Source organism: Oenanthe melanoleuca, chromosome 1A (assembly GCF_029582105.1).
Source record: "Oenanthe melanoleuca isolate GR-GAL-2019-014 chromosome 1A, OMel1.0, whole genome shotgun sequence".
Taxonomy (NCBI): domain Eukaryota; kingdom Metazoa; phylum Chordata; class Aves; order Passeriformes; family Muscicapidae; genus Oenanthe; species Oenanthe melanoleuca.
This window is the reverse complement of record NC_079334.1, coordinates 39,713,102-39,736,077: the sequence shown is the minus strand read 5'-3', so window position 1 is coordinate 39,736,077 and position 22,976 is coordinate 39,713,102. Positions and strand designations below refer to the sequence as shown.

Genomic DNA, 22,976 nt, shown 5'->3' with positions numbered 1-22,976 from the left:
ATTGCAACTTGTATAAGACTTGCAGAAATTATCTCTGCATCCTGGAGTCCTTAATCAGTGGGGCATTTTGAAGAAAGGTATCTTCACTTAACAGAAAAATATCTAGTGGCTTGATATTTAAAAATACCTGCTCATAAAATCCTATCATCAGAGGGAGCATTATAAAATGAACATGGAACCAGAGAAATTAACTAACTGGGCTTTTTGGAATCCTTTCTCTGGGTTTGCTTTATTCAGGTTGTTAGAGTTTATTCTATGTTGTTTAAGCAGATAAACAGACAACAGACAATATATGAATTTGAGAAATGGAGTTCAAAATCCTGTTATACTGCAGATCACAATTCAAGTTATATTAGCCTAGAAGAAGGCATTAGTTTGTGAATCTGGAGAGCTTGTTCCTTGAATTAACAGAAACACATATGCAAAAAGAAATACAATACAATTTTACAATATTAAATAATCTATCACAGCTTGTGCTGGTATGTATACATATTAAGGGCTGGAATGACCAGGAGGAAACAAATATCACATTGTCACAAAAAGTTCCTGGTCAGGTGTTAGAAGCAAAGCTAGAAATCAGACAATACTGCAAAGCAGCAGTCTTTTTTTGATGATGAAACAATCAATACACATTATCCATGAAGTTAATCTTGGTAGATAACTGCACACTACTACAGTTACTAAAAGCTGTTTCTTTCCAGGGTTCATTACAGGAATTCATTTGCATCATATATATCTCCTGATATAACTATTTTTATGAGACAAAAAGTTTTCAGTATATTTTTTATTTTACCACACTTTTTTAGCATTTTTTCAACTACACCAGCACTACAAAATTATTTAAACTTCCAATAAATTAGTAAAAGTCTATCCATTGAAAACTCTCATTTTTTGATACTGATTAGTAAACCAGTATCACAAGACACAAATACACATGAGGAGAAAAGGTCACATAGACCAGACCCTTCTGAATTTGTTGATGGAGGCCACAGATAAAACAGTATCATAGAAAAGAATATAATTTCTTACCTTTATGATGATTTGCCCCAGATGCTAATTTCCCCCACAGAGTTACAACAAATATTATTATTAACAGTTTTCCTTTTGTTGCTTTCTGTAAGTATCTCTTATTCATCCTGAAAAGAAAAATACACAAAATTAAATATTTATCTTAAGATTTCTTAAAAAGACATCTTTTTCTTAATTTAAGGAGAATTTACTAAGTTTTTATAAGTGTCCAGCTCACAATCCTAAAGTCTTAAATTCTGCTTAGCTCTAAATGAGGTACATAGAGCAGGAACATAATCTCCCTCCCTGGTCTGACAGCATTCCTCTGCCCTAGTCAGTGCCAGGAGAATCCAACATCATCATCATTTCTCTCAGGGCACAATCAGTGTCCATGACCACAGCAGACTCCAAAGCTGGCAAGAAGGATGAACCCAGGCATCTCTGAGCAGGTTTTGAAAAACTGAGTAATTCCACCACTGAGTCTGCATGGTAGTGCAGTTGTCTCTGATCACACAGTGGTGTTTTTAACTTTTGGGATTGCAGTTCTCTTAGGATTGTGCCCACGAGTCCTAAGGCAATACAAGATTTGAATAGACCTTCAGCTCATGTACCAATCCTGCTGCAGAGAAATCCTGTTAGGAAGACCTGAGTGGTTTGGAAACATGAAGTAGAGCAGGGCAGATTCACCACCCTCTCTCCTGTCTACCCTTGGGTAATGAAAAGATTTGATTTACTGCACCAAGGGAAATTGCAGAGCTCCCCTCATCTCACTCAGTGATGTTCCCACTTTGACAGCAAGCCACCAGAGTGGTTCAAGCACAAGATAACACATGACTTATTTCTCAGTAACCTCATCCAAAGACAAAATACCCCTCCACCTGCCAAAAAGACAAGTTCAGGCATGTAGGCTCTAGTGCTTAAGGATTACAATTGTGCAGAGAGTGGCAAGAGGTGCAATAATGAGTCCTTCTCTTACTTGTTCCCTGTGGAAAAACTCTAGGGAGCTGGCTAGGACACAGCTCTAGGTCTTGATAGGTCAAGAGAATAATGATAACTATTTCAAACTGTTTATACTAGAAAAGCTGAAAATTTTGATCACTTGAACAAAATTTTTGTTGTATTGTAATGCTTGAAACTTTTTTTAGGTTGTTTTTCTGAGCAGAAAAAAAAAAAAAAGCATTGCTTCATTATGGTTGCACATTTGTCTCCTATTATGTTCATAAGAAACCCAAAGGAATTCAGGTGCATCTCTTTTCTTCTGCTTGTGTATGGTGCTATCTTGGGCAACCACAACTCTGAAATGCAGACTGCTCTAACACAGATTTAACTAGTTATATGTCCAAAGTCCCAAATAATTTTCCAGTTCTTCAAAACAATTCCTCTCTTTTCAGCAAATTTCTTTCAAATACAACACCACACACTCCCCACAACTCTATTTATGACTTCCAGACTTGAAACTAGTCCAGTTCCCTCAGAACTGCCAATCTTGCTCTCCAGGAGATTGATGAGCAGGCAGTGGGTAAGAAAACATGACTGAAACTAACAACCCACTGAAGAGTGCACCAAACCCTTTTAAACATGAATTCAGAGCAGACAGCTCTGAAAAAGCATTCTTTTACAGAAGTCACACATTTATTATGTGTTTCCCAGAGCTTTAGATCTCACGATTATCAAGCAAAAGGAGAGAGGAGCAAGTGAGTGCTGTAACCAGGATGGTACATGTGCCCCTGAAAGCCTGACTGATTAACAATCACAGCAGAGATCACAGTGTGCTGTGAACCACTCCAAGGTCTGCCTTCTTGCACTGATTCCAGTGCCTTTGGAGTGTAAACTGCATATTCATCATCAACTCCAGGTTTATGAACCACTCAAAGCTAAAGGGAAATACATTATTTGTCACTGTAAATAAGAACAAAAAATTGAGACTAGAATGCACATTCAGCATATGCTCTTTCACAGCTATCTCTGTGCAAAGAATATGAATTAACTCTTTCACTCTAGATTCTCATACTGCACCTGTTACTCTGCTGGTGCCAAGTCATCTCTCATTAAAATCAAATCTTTCTTCCTCACCTACATAACACTGCTGAAAACCCAGTGGGACTTGCACCATTAAAGCAAGGTTGAATCTAATACAGTTTCTTCCTGTATTCTGCTGATGCCAGATTTCTTCACTATGCTGCAAGACTGGCAGCAAATGCACATCAGAAAATGCAAATGCATCAGGAAAAACAGTAGTGGCAGGGGAAAGAGAGAAAACCAGCCTCTCTGCCTGAGAAAGCTGCCCTCAGGATGCATGGCAGAGTGAAGATACAAACCCCTGCACACAGCTGAGCATACCAAAAAGGAGTAAGCTAGCACTGAGTGAGATTGTTTTCTGCAAAGTCAGGGAAGGGTTTCAGCTTTGACACAGAAAATCTGGGCTCATTGCCATTGCCAGGTTTCCCAATCATGAGAAAAACTAAACACCATTTTCTGCACCACAAGGCTATTACATAATTCTGCATTAGTTATTTGTGGGATTCGCCTTTAGAAGGACAGAAATCTGAACTGTGCCTAATACTAGCCCCCCTAATAGACATCATTAACAGAAAAATCAGTGCAAGGGGCAGTTCTAGTTTGGGAATAAAAGTTCAGAGGCCACCAGAAGAACTGTGTAAAAAACCTGATGAAGTTAAAGCATTCATTACACACAGCTGCTCATAGAAAAAAAAATGGATTATGATGTTAGCTGCAAATTAATTATGCTATATAACCCTAGACCCAGAGCTGTGGTTCTGTGCATTGTGACTCACAGTGGTCAGTCCAAGGACAGACAAGAGGCTGCATAAGCACAAACAAGACATGGAGCTCTCTGCTCCTGGCTACACACAGGGCCACACTGCAGCAATACAGCCCTAGAAACAAAAAATGAAGGGTTTGTAGTCCAAGAAGCTGAGAGGCTGGGGTGGATGCACATCACTGACAAAGTGAGTCATAAACTAGAAAAGAAGGAGAGGACAGAGAGGCCATGAGATACGCTCAGTATCTCACTGCATTATCACCTGGGCTCTGAAACCCTGATGCTGGTTATTTTGTTATGGATTTGCAGAACAGTCCATGATAGAGCACTGAGAAGACACTAGGACTAGATAGCATTTGACCTCAGCCTTGAAACAACTATTAGCCTCTTGCAATCCTGATCTATGTTGAGTAAGTGTATCCAGGAAATAAAATTGAGTCCATTTCAGTACTAGTATTACACTAACATAACTGACTGTGTTAAGTAGGACAAATAAACTCTGAAATAATACCTGCTTTTACTAGAGGTGATGCAGAGATCCATAGACAAACTATAGATATTAACTTGGATAGTTTTCTTTTTGAGACATTTATCCTTTTATTTACTTTCTTTTCTGTGATCCACCCAGCCTTCAATAATGCCACATAAGCCAAAGCTGATCAAAACAGAGAATAGCCATGCTATGGAAAACACCTACATCTGAAAATCAATTTTACACGTGAGCTTTATGTGTAACAAAATTTCCTTCAGTTTCTAACCCAACATATTGGAAATAAACCCAAGGAATCCTCTGCACTTTCACACAAAAGAGGACATGAAAGTGTGCTGTGTTTGAGTTCATTTTTCAATGTGCTTTGAGGCAAGAAAAAAGAAAGATAGGTCCCTTTGTGCTCCAGGAACACATTCAAAATATAACAAAAAGATGTCACCCACATAATTCAAGCAGGCAGTGGCTGAGTGTGAGATGGCTCTGTTGTGCCCAGCTCTTCACTGACACCATAACACAAGGAATACATTCACAGGATTTTTTACTTCTGCCCCCAAAGATTTCTTTTGAAGCACACTCCATGAGACCAACACCAGTGCGGTACCATGAACTCAAGAATAGATTGTTTTGGTGATTAGTGACAAAAACTGCAGGACTTTTTTTCTCAGGGAGAAACCATATATGATGCTGCAGAGGAGTTTCACGAGCTGCCACATCAGCAGAAATCCCTCTGCCTGCCCTCTGTGGCTCAACAGCAGCAAACTGTGAATACACTCCAGTGTTGCACAGGCTCTCATTGTCACTGCTCCACCTCACTGTCAGCCCATTATCAACAGCAGATGGGGTCCAGCCATTCAGCTGTACTGAAAATGCTATGCACAGATGTGTATTTTCAATGTAGCACTCATAAGCTCTTGCATTTTTACTTTCCTCCTCCTTTGTTTCTGGCCTTGAGATCAGCCACCTTGCCAACAGTTCAGAATTAAAAGAGAATCACATGGGAATGATCTTATATTATGTGCTATACTGACCAGTGCTAAACTGCCTTGCTTTCTGATTTTAGGTGAAGTACAAATTCATGTCATGTTTGCTGTTGAAGAGAAAAATATGTAAGGAAACATAGTTTCTATTCTTCCTTTAAAAGCTTATACACAAATAAAATTCTCATCTGTTTCCTAGGAGTAACAGCATTTTTCTCTGTTGCTCCTTGTTTTTCTTTTCTTTACAAAGAACAGATTCTCTGAAGTTGTTCAAAACTCATTCATTTCTGCTGTTCATATGTGGGAAGTTTCACTGTCAGTAAGGTCCATTTGTCTTTTGCAGCTACACAGACCCTGTGAATGCAAGTGTTCACATAAGACTGTTTCTCTACCAAATCATGAAAAAATGCTTCAGAGACAAAAAATCTAAAAGAAAATCAGTCCCACATCCCCTTAGTTTTCTTTTTTGACAAATATTTTTTTGCTACTTCAGAGAAAGCCTAAATGAGTAGTAGAAAACACTAGAGACCAAGCGTCTTGTACAGAAATAATGCTGCCATTTAAATTATCTTCTCTACTGTGTTGAATGGTACATTATTTATTAGTTATGTTAGTTGCTACATCCCACACAATGCAGGTATGTGCCGTTTTATTCAGCCTTTCCAGTGTAGATTAATGCAGATTTAAAAATGTCCCCCTGGTGAACAAGGTCACTTTGCAAAAATAACACCGATGTGACCCCTGTGCATCTGCATATATATAAATTCCCTCTATGACATTCCTGTCATGTTTGCTCAGGGAACAAGTAATTTGCCACTCTCATTACTTCAGGTACAAGGTAGCTTGTGAAAATCAATCTTCCTTCTGTTTCATACATCATAGTGTGTAGCAGACACAAAGTGCACTCTGATTCCAAAAGGAAGTGTGGGACAAACGTGGACACGTTCTCACAAGCTGCTTTCTTTGATTTAGGTGGGCAGTGAAAAAAAGAGAATAGGCATTTGGCCTGGCAGTGCACACTAGGCTCACATAGGAGATGCAGGAAATCCCTGGATGCAAAGCACAAGGGGTTGGTTTGTTGAATTTAAAAAAAAAAAAAAAAAAATTTGTTTGTGGATATTTCCATAGCCAGAATAAGTAGTCATAGAGAGCTTAGCCCCACTACTAAGAAATATTCAGAAATAGTTAAAGCACTCTAGGCAGACTGATAAATTAGTTCTCTCACTCTTGCTTTGTCAAGTATGGCAGCAGAAGCAAACTGAAGATTTTGAGGCTTTAATGCCATAAAGAGGGCTTTTGAAAGGCTACTGTGCTAAAACTTAGGACTCTGAGGAAAATTAAATCTTGCCAAAAGTCCTTTAGCATATGATTGATATGTATGCCCATATTTGTCTTTTATTTAAATCAGTGTAACTTAAAGACATACTTAAATTTAAGCACATACAGAAATGTACATAACATGAGTTCTTGGAAAAAGATTAGCAAGTGAGCTTTTATAAGAAGAGACAGTTTCAAGACAAAAAAATGTCTCAAATATCTGAAAAATAAAAATTTATGGAATATATGAAAACATGCAATAAACAAAAAGAAAACATTCTTCTTTGCATACTTCAATTAGTTTCCCAGCAGAGGGAAGCTGTAGACAGATGCACATACAGGTAATTACATTTGCCAGCAGTCTCATAGCACTTAGATGTGAAATTTACATATATATTATTGTTTCCAAAATCTGATAAGCATGAATGCTCAAATTGCCAGAGGTGTAAAATGCTTTAGCCACCTAGCTGCATTCCCTCTCCCAGCTAGAAACACTGAGAGATGATGGAAAGAACTTATTTTTTTCCAAAAGCGTATGCATAGTCGTAATCGATCGTCTTCCCTCTAAACTGCTATCAGTGTTAATGTCCCGTTTCCAGACTAACCCCAGTTCTCTGTACACACAGTTCATAGTAATTTTCATCTTCATTAATTACCTGATACAAGACCTAATTGAAAGCAATAAAGCAAAGAAATTATAAACAAGAAATGCACCCTTCTAGCCATCTTTAACTCAAACAATACAGATGTATTTAACTGACTAAATTTCTTTCTTGGTCATTTCATGAGGACCAGTAAAAGAATGTTCACCTGATGAATGCTAATGCTGGCATGTTACTCAGTATGGAAAAATAAAATGCCATGAATTTTTGGGAGGTTAGGTTCTATACTTCCACGTATTTACACAAACATAAAACTAAAAGTAATAATCTAACATCAAACCTACACTTTCCATTCACTGAGTTTTAAGTGCTAGCATAAAATATTATGGAATATTTAAACATCGAAGGTATTAAAATATCTTTAAGCTTCCCAATGATGTCCAACACCTTTGCAAAATAATCTCTGACCATGAAGTGTTCAGTATTAGAGGATACTTAGGCTGCAAATCTCATCATTTTCTCTGATATTATCATGCCACTTTAAACTATTTCTCTCCCAGTTTCCATGCTTAAGGGAGCTTTAAGTTGCAGGGGGTACTAGCTATTCACTTAATCATCAAGGCAGCATTATTTGCTTATATCTTACATGTGATCCTCCTGCAGACGGTTATTTAAATTTTCTTTACTCATATCTCACTAACCAATCAAAAGCTTAACTGTAAAATAAAAAAGATAACTGTGCAATGAGCTTTGAACAAAATGTCTCACTAAGATCTCAATCACTAGGTGTACTGTGATTTCATAAAGGCCACTGCAGTGGCAGAGATAAGCCTTCAAATCTATGAAGGCAGAGAAAACATCAAATATTAGTGGAGAATGGGAACTGAAGTGCCCATATTTAAAAGCAAGGACAAAAATGATCTGGGCAAGTGTAAGCCTATTAGTCTGACCTCTTCAGTTTGCAAGAGCTTTGAAAGCTTTGAAGAAAAAGATAAATTAAAGACAGGGAAGTAAATAGAACATGGGATAAAATGAAGCAGTTACCAAAGGTAGCTCACGCCAGACTAACTTGACAGCTCTTTCTGATAACTCATTTTCCAGACAAAGAAATGAAGTAGATATGATTTGTCTGGTTTTAGATAAAGCATTTTCCACAGTGTCACTACAGAACTTCTACATTAAGCTGAAGACACTGCAGATTACAAGAACTGAAAGGTGAATCCAGCTGGAGTTCTGAAAGGGAATATCAGGGATTAATAGCATTTCTGGTACAAGTTGGGAACTCATCATCTGAAACAACATATGTAAAAAAATATGGATTATTCAGTACCCAAAATGCTTTTTTCACTAACTTCAGTGAGTTAAAGTCAAACTGTTGAGCATGGGTGACTATTGTATAATTAAGACTCCCTCACTTTATTTAGAACTCAGTCTCTTTTTTATCACTTATGTTTTAAATTTAAAATCTTCATATTGTCATCCTGTTTTTACAAATGACGAAATGGAGATGTAAGACTGGCAAGCATAACAATTGTCAAAATATGAAGAAAATAAGCTGCAAGAGCAGAAACAGAAAATTTAGAAAATGTGTAGAACATGTAGAGATATAGAACCTAAATATTATGTACTTTCAAGTGTAAGTATTTTCATATGACAAAAGAAACTATAACATTAGAAGTATTTTGAAAGTGTGGATAGAGGAATTTAAAAGTGTTGTTATTAGATCTATTTAAAGTGACTACTATATTAAACATAATGCCTTTCAATCAGTAGTGGAGGACTAATTCTGGGATTCTTACATGGACAAAAGTATGGATGAAGGCCATCATTATATTACACAATCCTGCCAGACCTGAAATGTGTATTTTCAGATTTGATTGCAAGAATATCCAAGTGAAAGTTAAATTCTGTTTTTCCGAAGAATTCTTCTCACAAATAACACTATGACAGGCTTCTGCAGATGAACAGGGAAGCAGGACTCAGACTAAGTTCTCCCCTGCTATTTCCATGACAATTATATCTGTCAATAGGCATAGGAGCACTTCTGACAAATAATAGTAGGTCTGAGCCTAATCTATGTTTTATATCTGACTCCTACACATTTTGGGCCACACTTGAAAGTAAGGGGTCAAGTGTAAATAAAAATGACAGGTTGCTCAAATCACAGAAAAATATGGAGCTTGGCTGTGCAATGACCAAAATATCTTTAACAGCTGACATAACACACTAAGAAGACAGGAGAGTTGTCAGCTGAGAGTAAACCTGGTTGAAACGCAGCTGGAACATGTTCCTCCACCCTTTTAGTGCCAAGTCCTTACACACGCTCATTTGCCACAGCCACCAGAGGCACCACTTTCACAGGAAAAAGTGAGATCAAAGTATTTTTTCAAACTCTTCCAAAATATGAATCTACCCAAAGCAAACCTCTATTCCTGAGCATATACATAGAAAAATACTTTTTTCACTCTGAGAGATGCTAAAGAATGGCTGCACAAACAACCTTCAGCTACAAGCTGGGAAGCAGAACATAAAGTCCAGCAGGTAATCCAGGTACAGTGCTGTCTACTCAGCAGAGGTATGCCCACATTGAAGAAAATATGAATTTTCCACTCACAGAAATGAAAAATGGCTTTTTTTTCTCTCTACACAGGGCTTTATCAAATATTAGAGGAGTTTTGGCCCTGGCACTTTATCTAATCTGTTGCATAGACCATAATAACTAATCCTATCTTTAGAATCATCCAATATGCTAGAAAATTTTGACTCTCACTCTCTATTTCCTTGTCAGTATTCTAAAACAATGAGATATTTTTATTACCACCTCATACTGAAAACAGAAAATTCAGAGTGTTCTTGCTAGGAATTAATTCAAGCCAAATCATTTCTTAATGATAGCTGAAGTGTCTAAATGGCACCCAGTTTTCCTTGAAAAATCAAATCCATTTCCCACTCCCCTTTCAAATATCCCCTTTTGAAGAGTAACAGCAATTATGCAAGAGTCATATGGAGCTTAAACCCTGATTTTCATCCAAGTGAGTCTACCTCAATAAATAATGGCATGTACTCTTTGGCATGTACTGTGCCTGCCTTGAAATGGCATTTTAATATGGCCAGGACCTCATTAAATAACCAGGCATAACCAGCAATTCTTAAAATTCTATACCCAGCTTCCTGCTGCATGTTATGCAGTTTGAGATTTGTAGGTAGAGTACAACAGGAGAATAAATGGCAAAAAAATCAATAAATAGTGTTTTTTTCCCCCAACTTCCTTGGACTCTTACAAGGTACACTTATGTCAGCATTCCAATTTGGAGCTGGACTTCAATTTTCGAATGAATTTTCAAACTTTCTCCTTTTACTATGGTCTGGGTCACATTTTAGAATGATTCTGGAATGATTCACAGCAAATTAATCCCTTTTAGATGAAAATTAAGGAAAAGATGGCCCGAGAGTGCACCTAAAGCCTTCCTACAGTTTAGAAGTGTTCCTTTTAGGACACAAGGGCTAGTCAGAAACAATCTCCTCCACTAAATTAATAGAATGTGGACATCATGCCCTCAGCAACAACAGTTTGGGTCTACAAAATCACTTCTGTAGGGATAAACTGTTTGCTAATGTAGATGCAACCCTATAATCTCACGAGGAAGGAGATAATCATTATAATTATTTTATACTTGGATGAGATGCCCTTTTGGTTGTGATTAATCTGAAAAGCCTTTTCAGATCCTCGGAAAACCTCAGTGACATTTTGAAAGGGACTGTCACTCAGGAGGCCCTCAAACAAGTTCTGATCTGCATTTTAGGGCCATTATTCCTACTGTGACACCATAGCAAAGTGAAAAGACAGCTTGTGTACCAAAGTCAGGGAACAGTTACCTGCAGTACATCCCCCTAATTTAGAGCACAGAATACAGAATAAATTACTTCAAATTACCCAGTGAATTGTTCCCTTTTGTGAAACAGCAAAACCCTTATCTTTTAAAGCAATTAACGACAAGAGCCTTTCTGTATTTATTTTCACAGGGAGTATTACCTAACTTACAAGCGACTCTACTGTTAAGAAAAGCACAGCTCATTGTAGAACTGCCAAACTGGACGCTTTACTGCTCCATACATGCCATTTTCAGCCATCAGATTATTGACAGCTTCTCCCTGAGTCTGGTAGCCAAGCTACCTGTGGCAACACTGCTAAGACGAGTAGGTTGACCCGTTTAGGTGAATAATGTACAGAAAATGACATGCCTAAGAACATACAGAAAATGGGAAGCCTAAGAAATTACTGACTGGCAGTGGGACAGACACTGATCACAAAGGATCTGCCCTGCTCACCACCTACATCCTCCAGCCCAGAGGGAAGGCACTGGCTGCATGCTGCCCTGGCAGACAGGACTTGAGTAAAGGACTGAGCCTAAGTATGCTTCAGTTGACTTTATCAATAAAACATTAAGGTTATTATTCATAGTTAGATCAAAATCCTCTTATTTCAGCCTGGCAATGTGAAATGTCCTTGAATCAGAAGTTTATAAGAGAGAACCAAATTTGAATAAAGATGATTTTTCTTCTTAATACAGACTTGGCCCAGAAAATACTCAGATATTACCATATTTACAACAGGTTTAAATGTTTCTAACAAATTCTGCATTTGCATTCTTATGCATGCTTAGTGGAACAACAAAAAACTATTTACTTTTATTTGCATATTATTATTAAAGAGAGCTCTGTCATTATACTTTCATAACAATTACGTTAGCAGCACCAGTATTAGAGACAAGGATATGCAGAATTTCATGCAATGTGCTTCTAAACAAGAGGTTACAGTCAGTGTTTGTAGAATTCATGACTAAAGAGAGGGTTGGTTTTTTTTTCTTTTCATTCTTCATTTTATAATAATTAATTGGAACTGTACAGGAACTCAACCAAGTAATGTCTAATTTGCTGCCAGTAATAATCTAAATTTGGTAACATACAAGAGCAGTAGAGTCAACTCTGATTCTTTTACTGCTGTGTTAGAAAGGCGTTTTATGGGAGTCCATTAATAAGAGAGCATTATTCTAAGTGCACAAGACCTGAAAAGGGTCTTTAGGTAAGAAATAGAATTAGCTAGTACAACATAAGAATGGCCATAAATGAAAGACATCAGAAAATTACCAAAACTTCTAAAGATAAATGGTGAGATAGAAGGGTTTAGAATGCTGTTTCAGTGAAATGATGACTGAATTTTAATAAGAGAACGCTGTATTTTGCAAGAGCACAGATATAATGCCATTCATATATTACTTACTAAGAAAAAAATAGTATAATGATATTTCCATATCATTTCAGTCACAAATATAGCTATTGCAGTGCCATCACCATTAAAGGAAATGATTATGAGTTTGCCAGACTTGCAGGAGACTATATGTATGATATTGAGATCAGCAGTTCATAATATATTCTTTTAATTTTGGAAAATCATCACAGCTTTCAAAATTTAAAGAGAAGCAAAATGCAATCTAAGACAAAGTGTATTTCCTTCTGCATCGGTTATTTTTATTTCATTTTAGCAACTATCTGCCTCATGCTTCCAAAAATCCTTGCCAGTTAAAGGTGAAAGCTCTTCTTACAACACTGATTGAAGAAAGGACATTCTCTGGTTTTATGTTGCTCCTTGCATAATTTGCAGTTGTAGCTGCTGACAATGGGCCACCATTTCAGCTGCAGAGTGAAGGAAACAGTTTCCCCAGTGTTTCTCTTGTGTCTTTGATATTTAATGTTTCTCTGAAAGCTCCCAAAGTCCATTAATTAGACAAGAACTTCAATTGTAATTATCCTTTGCAGTTTCACAGAAAATGGGATTTCTAAAGGCAATGAAACAAAAGGATCCTGTTTCATGTATTAAAGCCTTCAGGACTTGAAAAAGATGAACATAAATTTCCAGACAATCAGATTTGGCAATTATTGACAAATTTTTGGCTTGGAAATAATCAGTGGAGTCACATATTTATTTTATACTTCTGTTTCCAAATTATCTACAGATGCTCTATGGAAATTTATTCTGGATAGCTATATGAAGTATAATAAATTCACTTATATTGCTATTGTTCATGTTTAATTAATATAAATGCTGAACAAGGAATATATACAATTTGCATAAAATAAGTCAAATTCTGGAAAGTGGAATTTTCTGGTAATTTCTTTATGTAAGCTTTGAAATTCCAGAGGAAAATAAAATTGGAATGTCAAGGTCAAGGTTCATTAATGGTTTAAAAAATGCTACCTAAATAATGAAAATTACTTACCACAGATATGTACATATTTAACAAAAAGCTACTAAGATAAATGGAAGTAAAAGTCTATTAATTAGAACTGATCCTTCTGCTTTGGATTTTTTTCTCTTTCTTTTAACTATTGTTAATAGCTTGTGCACCTTCCTCTTTTACTGGTATCACAGCAATGCACATTTGGTTTTCACTGTCTAACCCAAATGCTGCTAAATACCCTGTGAATGGCAGGAATGAGGATGAACTCACATCTCAGAAATAAATGTAAACAAGAAGTGCCATGAATCTGTAAAGAAGTCTTCAGGTATTTCCAGTGGCTGGCTTGCTCCTGAATGTTGACTAATATATTTTATTTGATGGTGCTAATTCATGTTTCTTCAACAGAAAAAGGAGTACTAAAATCCAGTTGAAAGAAAGTGTCTAGAGGACACTGAGAGCAGTGCCCTTTTCCAATCCTATTTCCATTGTATTTCACCTAAGATAGCATAGGGCTGATGAACCTAAAATGTATGCCATGACCTCAAAATTTAGCAGTCATCTCAAACTATTTGTCATCTCATTAACTGCAAGATGTGCAAAGTATTTACATGAACAAACAATGGAATGAAGTGGGAAAGCAATTCACCCAATATGTATTGTTCCCATAAATATAAACCACTATATATTTCCAGTGCACTGTAAACCAGATTAAGCTCATCAAATACCAATTCTTTGCTCAGCTATAATGAAAATCTTTTACATGAGGTAAAAGATAAATGGTACATTTCTCATGATGGCTGTAATTCAGAAATACTCATCTACAGGTAGTATAAGAATAAAAAAAAGTTAGTCTTTGAGCCTCACCATAAGTTTTTTTTCTATTGTGGCCTGTTCCTTAAAGTATGCTATTTGTCAAATACTAATTAAAAATGAAAATGCTGTTGTATTATTGCTTGGGTGATACCAATAGGTATATATGAATTAATAATCTGAAAAGCAGGGATAGATGGGATGAAGCTCACTCAATGGAGTCCTTTACTTATTCAGCAGGACTATATTAAACAGCTGCAATTTTCTCTTTTCACACAGTTATGACAACTGTTTTTCCTGGTAGGAGCAGCACCAATTGCACACATGCTAGATACTGAAGTGTGTGTGTTTGAGAGCATTTTGTTCATTCTAATCTTCTGCCATGCAGAGTTCTCCACTCAAATTCTTGTTCATAGAATACTCCAGGGCACTCATTCTGGAAATTGAACACCCAAAGAAGTCCATTCTTCGACATAATTTTCCAGAATATCTGAAGTCCTGACATATCCTTAAAAGGTATTCTGTGTTTGTTAGCTTTCTTTATTACTGGAAAGAGCAGAAATGGCATTTCACCCAGAAAAAGCTGTGATTTCATTATTTCAAAAACTGGAACAGTAGCCTACTATGTTCCTGTGCTGGCCTTAATCTCTCTAGCATTAGAAAACTGCTAAAATTTCTGCATTTTTTGCTGTCCTCAAAAATAATTTTTACAAACAAAAAACCAGAAAAATAATCTGAATGTAAAACCCCATAATATGGGGTTATGCTTTATGGCTTTTTAAACCCTTGAAATAAGAACTTTGCTTTTCTAATCAGAATTTAACTCCTGTTGCTTTAAAATTCATCTCTAAAAGTGTATTCCAAATGAGAGTGTTTGATGAGTATCAAGAGTTTTGATTAATCTGGTAGCCAGATGGTGACTCTTGGTCTGAGGTTTGGTGTTACATAGCTGGATTTTAGCTTTTGTTCTTAATAGGTATGGCAAATATTGTGTTCTGCCACTATTATATTTTAGCATATTTAATTGCCAAGTTCACAAGAAACCAACCCACTGCTTTTCCCAAACAGATGGTGGAAGTTGGTTTTAAAACTGTAGTGAGACTTGTTTTCCAAAACGCTTGCATAGCTTTATGAAGTCTAATTGCTGTTTGGTATGCTCATGGAATATCAGCTCATGAGCATGTACACAGCTAGAGGCCAAGTATGCAAGGTGGTGAGCTCCCTAGCCTGGAACTCTGCACTGGGAAAACTTTTTCTATTTACAACTCAGCACATGTTCCAGTTTCTGTGGAACTGGGGCTACACCTTCAGTTCCTGAGAGACACAAGATCTTAATAAACACTAGTGTTCATTCTGGACATTATATACCTTTCATTATGTGTCTAGTCTTTTATAAGTTTTAAATGTGGGATATTTACAGCTGTACAAGTCAAATAGGCATATAATAAAAACTAATTTTTAAATTAATTATACTTTAACTTACAAGCTAAATCAATGGGTGCTGCAAAATCAAAAATTATCTAGAACAATGGTATAAAAATGAAGAGTTTGCATGAATTCTTGGCAAATAAAAATTATGCAAAACAGCAGTAGGTAACATAAGTCAGAAGTGTCCTAATATCTCCCAGGGCCCTTTGAAGTTCAAATCTGGATCTGAACCCAGAGCCCATGCCTCACCAATCATTAATAACTGTAATATTTGAGAATAACTTGGGTGCAAATAAGAAAACAAAACTAAAAAGCAGTAAAACCACCTCTTGACAGCCCACACACAGCACAGGAATGCAGCAGGGACATGAATGAGTTTGGAGCAGCCTGTGTGTCCCAATGTGACTCGGGGCTCTGTCCCCAGCAAGGGCTCTGCCCCCCACCCAGCCGTGGCTGCCCACAGCCCATGAACTGTGCTCTGCTGGAAAACAACTGCCAGAAGCAAAGTGCACTGCCAACAGCCTCCTAAACCTCCCCTTGCCCCAAAGGACCTGGCCCATATATTTTATAAGAGAAAGCATCAACTACAATTGCTTCACATAAGTACAATCCTAGTCACACATAAACGCCCGCAGCTTTTGCACCATGTACTAACTCCAGCAGCAGATGTCCAGAAAAATAAACAAGAGCTACAACAAATAGTGTCCAACTAACATGAAATCCTATCAACAAATGAACCATCAAACTAGCAGGTCACTGATACTAATTGGGATCTTTGAATACTGAAAAACATTATTCATTTGTACAGTGAAAGTCTGATTCCTTACATTGTTACACAAAGACTAGGATAGAATAAATATAATGCATTAATGAATAATATGAGAGAATGAATAGCATGCATTATGCTTGGGAAGATAATGATGTGCCATTAAATAGATCAGCTATTATGCTTCCTAGATTTCAATAATGTAGTTAAGGGAGAGCAAATAGGGCAAAAAGAAGGAGTGAAAGAAATGTAATGTTGTTATTAAAAATGTGTGCCTAAGGACTTTATGTGTATACTCCCTCACAATTTAATCTGATTAACACAATGTAGTAATTTTCAGCTCAGTACTACTTATGGGAAAAAAACCAAGTTTTCATCTTATATAAGCTTTTGTATAAAATACTTCTCAGCTCAAGATAGCTAACAAGTTAGCTATTAGAGAGCCTGCATAATTTTATGACACAAAGTAGGGCTTATCACACATTTCACATCTAGACTGCAATGTAAAAAATTGTATCCAGTAGTTCCTGGGTTTGACTGACTGGAACTAAACATAGTGGGAATAAAACACACATTCTTTTCCAAATGCAAGAAGAAAGAATGTTCTCATTAAAATGATTTGCTGATATGACTTAAAACAATTTATTTAATCTTCACCTTTTTTATGTAAATATCCTTCAACTGAGAATTTAAAAAGTATAATTTAAAATAAATTTTGTAAGTATAATGAGATGCTCTGTCATATGGGAAGACAAATTAAAAGTGCAATTCACACTGTTATAGCAGCACTGCCACCATGGAGCTACTAATCTTTTGCACAATGCTCACAGTAGAATGTACTCCAGTCTCTGTAGGGCACGTGATTATAGACTCACAGGGAGACTGGGATTTCAATTATTCATCAATGCGGATTTCCTTTTGCAAAAAAATTAGTGTGCCACATAAATAGCAAAACTGCTAATTCTTGGCCTTTTGCAAATTAACTGCCTGGTAACAGCATCTACTGTTACAGGCTAGTTTCTCTTGCTTCTCAATAGCAATATTCTTTCAAGCTGAAAGCTGTATACAAAATAACATAGAATATCCTCACGTCCAGAATGCATTAGGTCCTGTAAGTGCAAACAGCCATGCATAAGCCTGTCAAAGACCTGATAAATGCCAGAATATGGCCACAACCTCTAGGTCCAGAAAACAAGTCCATCACAGCTACAGCACACCTTTACATATGAACATCCAGAGGGAATAGGATACCAAAATAATTTGCCTGAAAAAGACTTGCAGTTTTCAAGACTGACAGGTATGGATTTCCAGTGAAGGGGTATGTACTTTCATCCATCTAGTAACCACAGAATAGTATGAGCTCATTATCTACAAAGTCAAACTCCATCAACATCTATTATTTATTAAACTTCCACACAAGTGGCACCTGCTCCATTTGGGCAGCAGAGGTTGGCAACATCTGTGACATGATCTGTCAGCATTTCAGTGGAGCAATATCAAATTTGGTTATTCTACATTTAAGGGAACTGTCATAAAACTTTCAACCTATGAGATCGATTAAAAATAAACTATTCCTAGCAGGTTCACTAAAGGTATTCACTGGGCACAAAGTTAAGCCTAAAGTTTGGCCATTAAAAAAAAAAGGCAGAACAAATTAACAAAATGAATGCTTTGGCTCCTTTCTGTGTGCCTAGAATGGTACTTTGGACTTGTGGCTCAAAAATTGCAACCAACAAGAAATTATAAAAACTGAAAGGTTTCACAGAAAAACACTTCTGATAGTTACTTCACAAAAAAAAAAAAAAAAAAAAAAAAAAAAAAGAAAATATCCTTGATATTAATACATAATTTAATTCACTGTTTCTGCCTTAGGAATGAAACAATCAAAAGTAAGAACTAGTATCAAGAAGGAAAGGATTAAACTCAGTGAAATCTGGGTGAAATGCCAGCATTAAAATTAGAGGAAAAAATAATCAGATACTACCTAAGTAATTAAGCACAAAGAAATGCATACAGATTGATACTGGGCCAAAACAAATCATATCCAGTTCAAAATGTGAAATGTTTACCTTTGAAGCATGAAAGGTCAACAAAAATAAAACTTCTGCCTAGACTTCAGTTACAAAGACATCAAAGCTGTCCATAATGAGACACAACATGGAAATTTGTCCATTATGTCAGATTTCAGTTTATGATTTTGAAAACTCATATGACAATATTTTGTTCTTACAGGACAAACTGCATTTTCATTTTAGTCTAGTTCTTTAGGTACCACAGTAACCCTGCAATGGAACTTCAGTGAATATGTACCAATCCTGTGTCTGGCCAGTAAATCCAAACATTTCAGTTAGTATTGACCATTCTCTCCTGGAAAGCCAAAACCACAACATATAAAAAAATTTGGGAACACAATTCAGTATCCCAGAAATGCAGTTATATCTAGTCAGCCTCCCCTCCTGCCATCTGAAGGACAATCAGAGAATATGCAGACCAGCAAAGACTCTTGTCTTTTCCTCATGGCTATCAATGGAGGCAACCTGGGACATAATACTGTATTTCCCACAGTAATGATCCCAATACAAATGCTTACAGCTCAAAGAGATCTATCTACAGGACCTGAAAATATCATTTGGGGCACAAACCAGACACTTTTGGAAGACTTTGCTGACTTACACATTGCTTTTCTTAAATGCTGACTTTTTAATTTTTGCAAATATATTCAGGAAAATGAAGGATGTATTTTTCTCTACAAGAACATAGTTGATCTTAATCCTTAAACTAGTAAATATTACTGATTCTTCTGTGACAAAATCCATGAGGAGAAAATTGCCACCACCAGCAAATTCTATACTCCACCCAGGAGTATATACCTGAACCTAATCCAAGAGGAAAAATGCACTCCAATACTCTTCCCAGTTTTTAGTCCAGATAACACTATAATTTAAAAGTACATCAGGTTTCATTCTCTAGAAGAGGTTTATTTGTTACTATGATAAATTCTGTCTTTTTCAAGAATAGTATTCAATTAATTCACCTTCCTTCTCACTCTGTGACAGAAGCAAAGCAAAATAGCACCCACATGGAAATCAGTCCTGGTTCTCAGTTATTTCATGACTCTTTGTAGCACTGACAGATATAGATGCAATTTTTATTTCAGTTAGGTTTCAGATGTTAAGCATCTTTTTCCCCCAATGTGTACGAATTGAAAAATTGATTGTGAAATTATTATTAGGAAAAAGCAAGTCACAGAATCATAGAATTCTTTGGGTTGGAAGGGACCTTCAGGACTATCTAGTTTCAACCCCCTGCCCTGGGCAGGGATACCTTCCATACATCAGTTTTCTCCAAGCCTCATCCAACCTGACCTTGAACACTTCTAGAGACACTAAAAGCACTTCTCTAGACAACTTATTCCATAGTCTCATCACCTTCAGAGTAAAGAATTTCTTGCTAATATCTAATCTAAACCTATTCTCTGTCAGTTTAAAGCCATTCCCCCTTGTTCTAGTACTACATGCCCTCGAAAAAAATGTGCATGCAGTGACAGGACAAAAGGGGCAATCTTAAATAATATTGAGGGAAGTCTTTTTCACATAATCTTCCTTACAAATTTTCTATTCAAATTATTTTAACTATCTTCACATAGATAAAGACAGCATATTTGCTTCTCATGGACAGAACACCACATAGTGGTGATGACCTGAAGCATTTCTCCTGCAAGTTTAGATATCCTTCCAGGAGAGTTCCAGAATGCCAATGCTTTGGACATATGTAAGGATAAAATAAGTAAATCCTTTTCTTTAAATACAATTTTTTTAAGCATAATCTCTCCCTTTTAAATGCCATTTATTTCAAGTATGTATTTCGGTCTTCATTTCTCTAATTAATAAGTAACATATGAAATCCTAGCTGAAGAAGCACTCAGGAAAGGTAATTCCTATTGTCTTATTCCTATATCTGAAACTAACAGTCTCAGTACTTGTGACAGACCTGTACATTGTAGGTAATGGAACAGCCAGCCTAAATACAGCTCCATGCCACTGCAGCTGGATTGTTGCCTAAATACAGCTCCATGCCACTGCAGCTGGATTGTTTCTGTTACTCCAGTTAGTTCATTTACCAGGAGATTAAGTACTCAGCATTGCACAAGGAAGACTGAAGGCCAAGTCCCTTGGTAACTTTGAAGAATGTCCAAGCACAGAGGAAATTCCTTGCAGATAAAGTGCAGCCTATAAACTTTCTAATTTTTCTATTCCCTTCCTTTTCTCAAAGGGAGAAGAGGGCTGAGCCTGGATAATAACATTGTCCTTTCAGCATAATTACCCAGCTTTGTCACTGCTTCACACATAATTAAGTATTAATATTACCCTATAAGTAAACAATACGTACATGGTATCTCTGCAATAGGCAAGAAAGCATTGCCATGTACTTGTGCTGTTCACTGCAGTAAAATTCCAAACTGCATGCTGAATCAGGAGCCATACTATACTGTCAGATATTTTTTATTAAAATTAATTTGTTTGCTCTTCAGTACAATCAAGCATTAAAAAATAATTTGCACAAGAAGTGTTCATTATTGCAGGGATTCCTGTACAGCAAACAGTGTGTCTAAATACATGAATTGTCACACAGCAGAAGATGCTGGACACAAGGCTGCTCTCTGGAAACATCATTACATGTGTGTCCATACTATAAAATTTCCAGTAATGGCTTAACCCCAGCCAGCCCCAGCACCACCCAGGTCACTCTCTCCCTCCAGAAGGATGCATAAGAGAACCAGGTGGCTAAAAGGGAGAAAACTCATGGGCTGAGATAAAAGTTTAATAGGTAAAGGAAAAGCCATGCACTCAAGCAAATCAAAACAAGGAACTAATTCACTACTTCCCTTGGTCAGACGGGTGTTCAGCCATCTTCAGGCAAGTAGAACCCCGTCAGGTAATGGTGACTTGGGAAGACAAATGCCATCACTCTGAATGTCCCCCCTGCTCTTTCTTTCCCCCAGCTTTTATTGTTGAATACAACACTGGTCTGCATTCTCCCTTGGGCCAGCTGGGGTCAGCTGTCTGTGTCAGCTTCCACCTTCTTGTGCATCCCCAGCCAATGTCAGAGCAGCAGGAGTGGCCCAAATCAAGGCCCAGAAGTGGCCCTTGATTCTGTGACAGTGCTGTTCAGCACACCTAAAATATCCCCGGTTTCAGCACAAAAGAAAAACCATTTCCAAGGAATAAGAGCACTCTAGTAGATGTTTCTCTGTCTAGGTGCTGATGACTGCAAGGGGAAGGATGCAAAAGGCTGTTTAAAATGAGGTCTTCCATGTTCATTTGTGAACTTTGAGATAAGCCAACTATTGAACTGTTTGGTCTGACCTCTATCCTATATTCAAAAATCACCAACCCAGGACAGAGTTCAAACAGCGTAACAGCAGCCAGCAGTGCATGGACTCATGGGTCTCATGCCGTACAAAGACAATTGAAATTATGAATGACTTATTTTCCATAATTTGGTTTCACCACTTTCAGAAACTCACTCTGTGTTTGCCTTTCAAAATATCTTATAGTGATAAATTTTAGTTTACTTTTCAGTTGTAGGAAAAAGCACTTCCATTTATTTTTCTTAAAATGCTTAAGACACTTAAGATCCTTAGTTATAGTGTAACAAGAAAGAATTATCGTTATGATTTTCTACATATTTTCACATTTCATTGCAGCTGGCTGTTTTTCAAATGAAAGAGTCCTAGTTTACATTGTCTTTTCTAATAGCACAAGTGCTCCATGCCTCTGGTTCTTATCCAGTTAAATTCCCTGTACCCTTCCTAGTTCTTCAACATCTTTCTGTGATAGAAGGAGTTAATCTTGCATGTAGTATTCAAAAAAAGTGTGCAGCATGTAATTGTACTAGTTTAATGAAGTTCCAGTGTTTGTTCTCAAAGCTTTACCTTTACATTTTCAACACCCACTTCTCTTTTTCAGTCTTTACCATTGAGGTGACGTTCTGTTTGAAATATCTGCTGTGATTCTATTATTGCCAAATGATAATAACAATGGAAATTTTGAGGACATTATTCTGTATGTGCAGTTATAACAGTTTGCATGCATCACTTGGTATTTATTGACGTTGAGTTTCATTTGCCATTTTATTACCCAGTAACCCAGTATTGTACCATTAGACTCTCATCACAGACTGTTTTAAATACCAGACATTACTTTGTTTTGTCTGCAAACTTGGTTGCTATAATGCTCATTTTCTAAATAATTTATAAGTCTGTGATATTCAAAGTTATTAACATGTTGAACAGTCCAGGCTCAGCAAGGACTTCTGCAGGACTTTATTTGCAACTACACTCCATTGTAAGAACAAACTATTGATTTCTATCTAGCAATCATTTAATAAGGTGGTAAAATGGGTCTTTTTTACAGGTATTCATTATTTCTAAGCCATGTTAGTGCTTACTGTGTCTATCTACCTACCTACCTATCTATCTATCTATGCATACACCAATTTTACTCTTTATAATAATGTCTATTAAATTGTTTAATGCAAACTTCAAATTTACTGGT

General features: G+C 36.7%; 1 protein-coding gene across 1 annotated transcript in view; it reads right to left on the bottom strand.

The window, feature by feature from the left end:
- Positions 1–22,976, bottom strand: part of TAFA2 (TAFA chemokine like family member 2) — a 175,257-nt gene that overhangs the window by 45,914 nt on the left and 106,367 nt on the right. Inside the window, exon 2 of the mRNA XM_056482399.1 lies at positions 1,030–1,136. Within this exon, the coding sequence (XP_056338374.1) occupies positions 1,030–1,135 (106 nt within the window). The 5' untranslated portion in view covers position 1,136. The remainder of the gene's footprint in view (positions 1–1,029; positions 1,137–22,976) is intronic.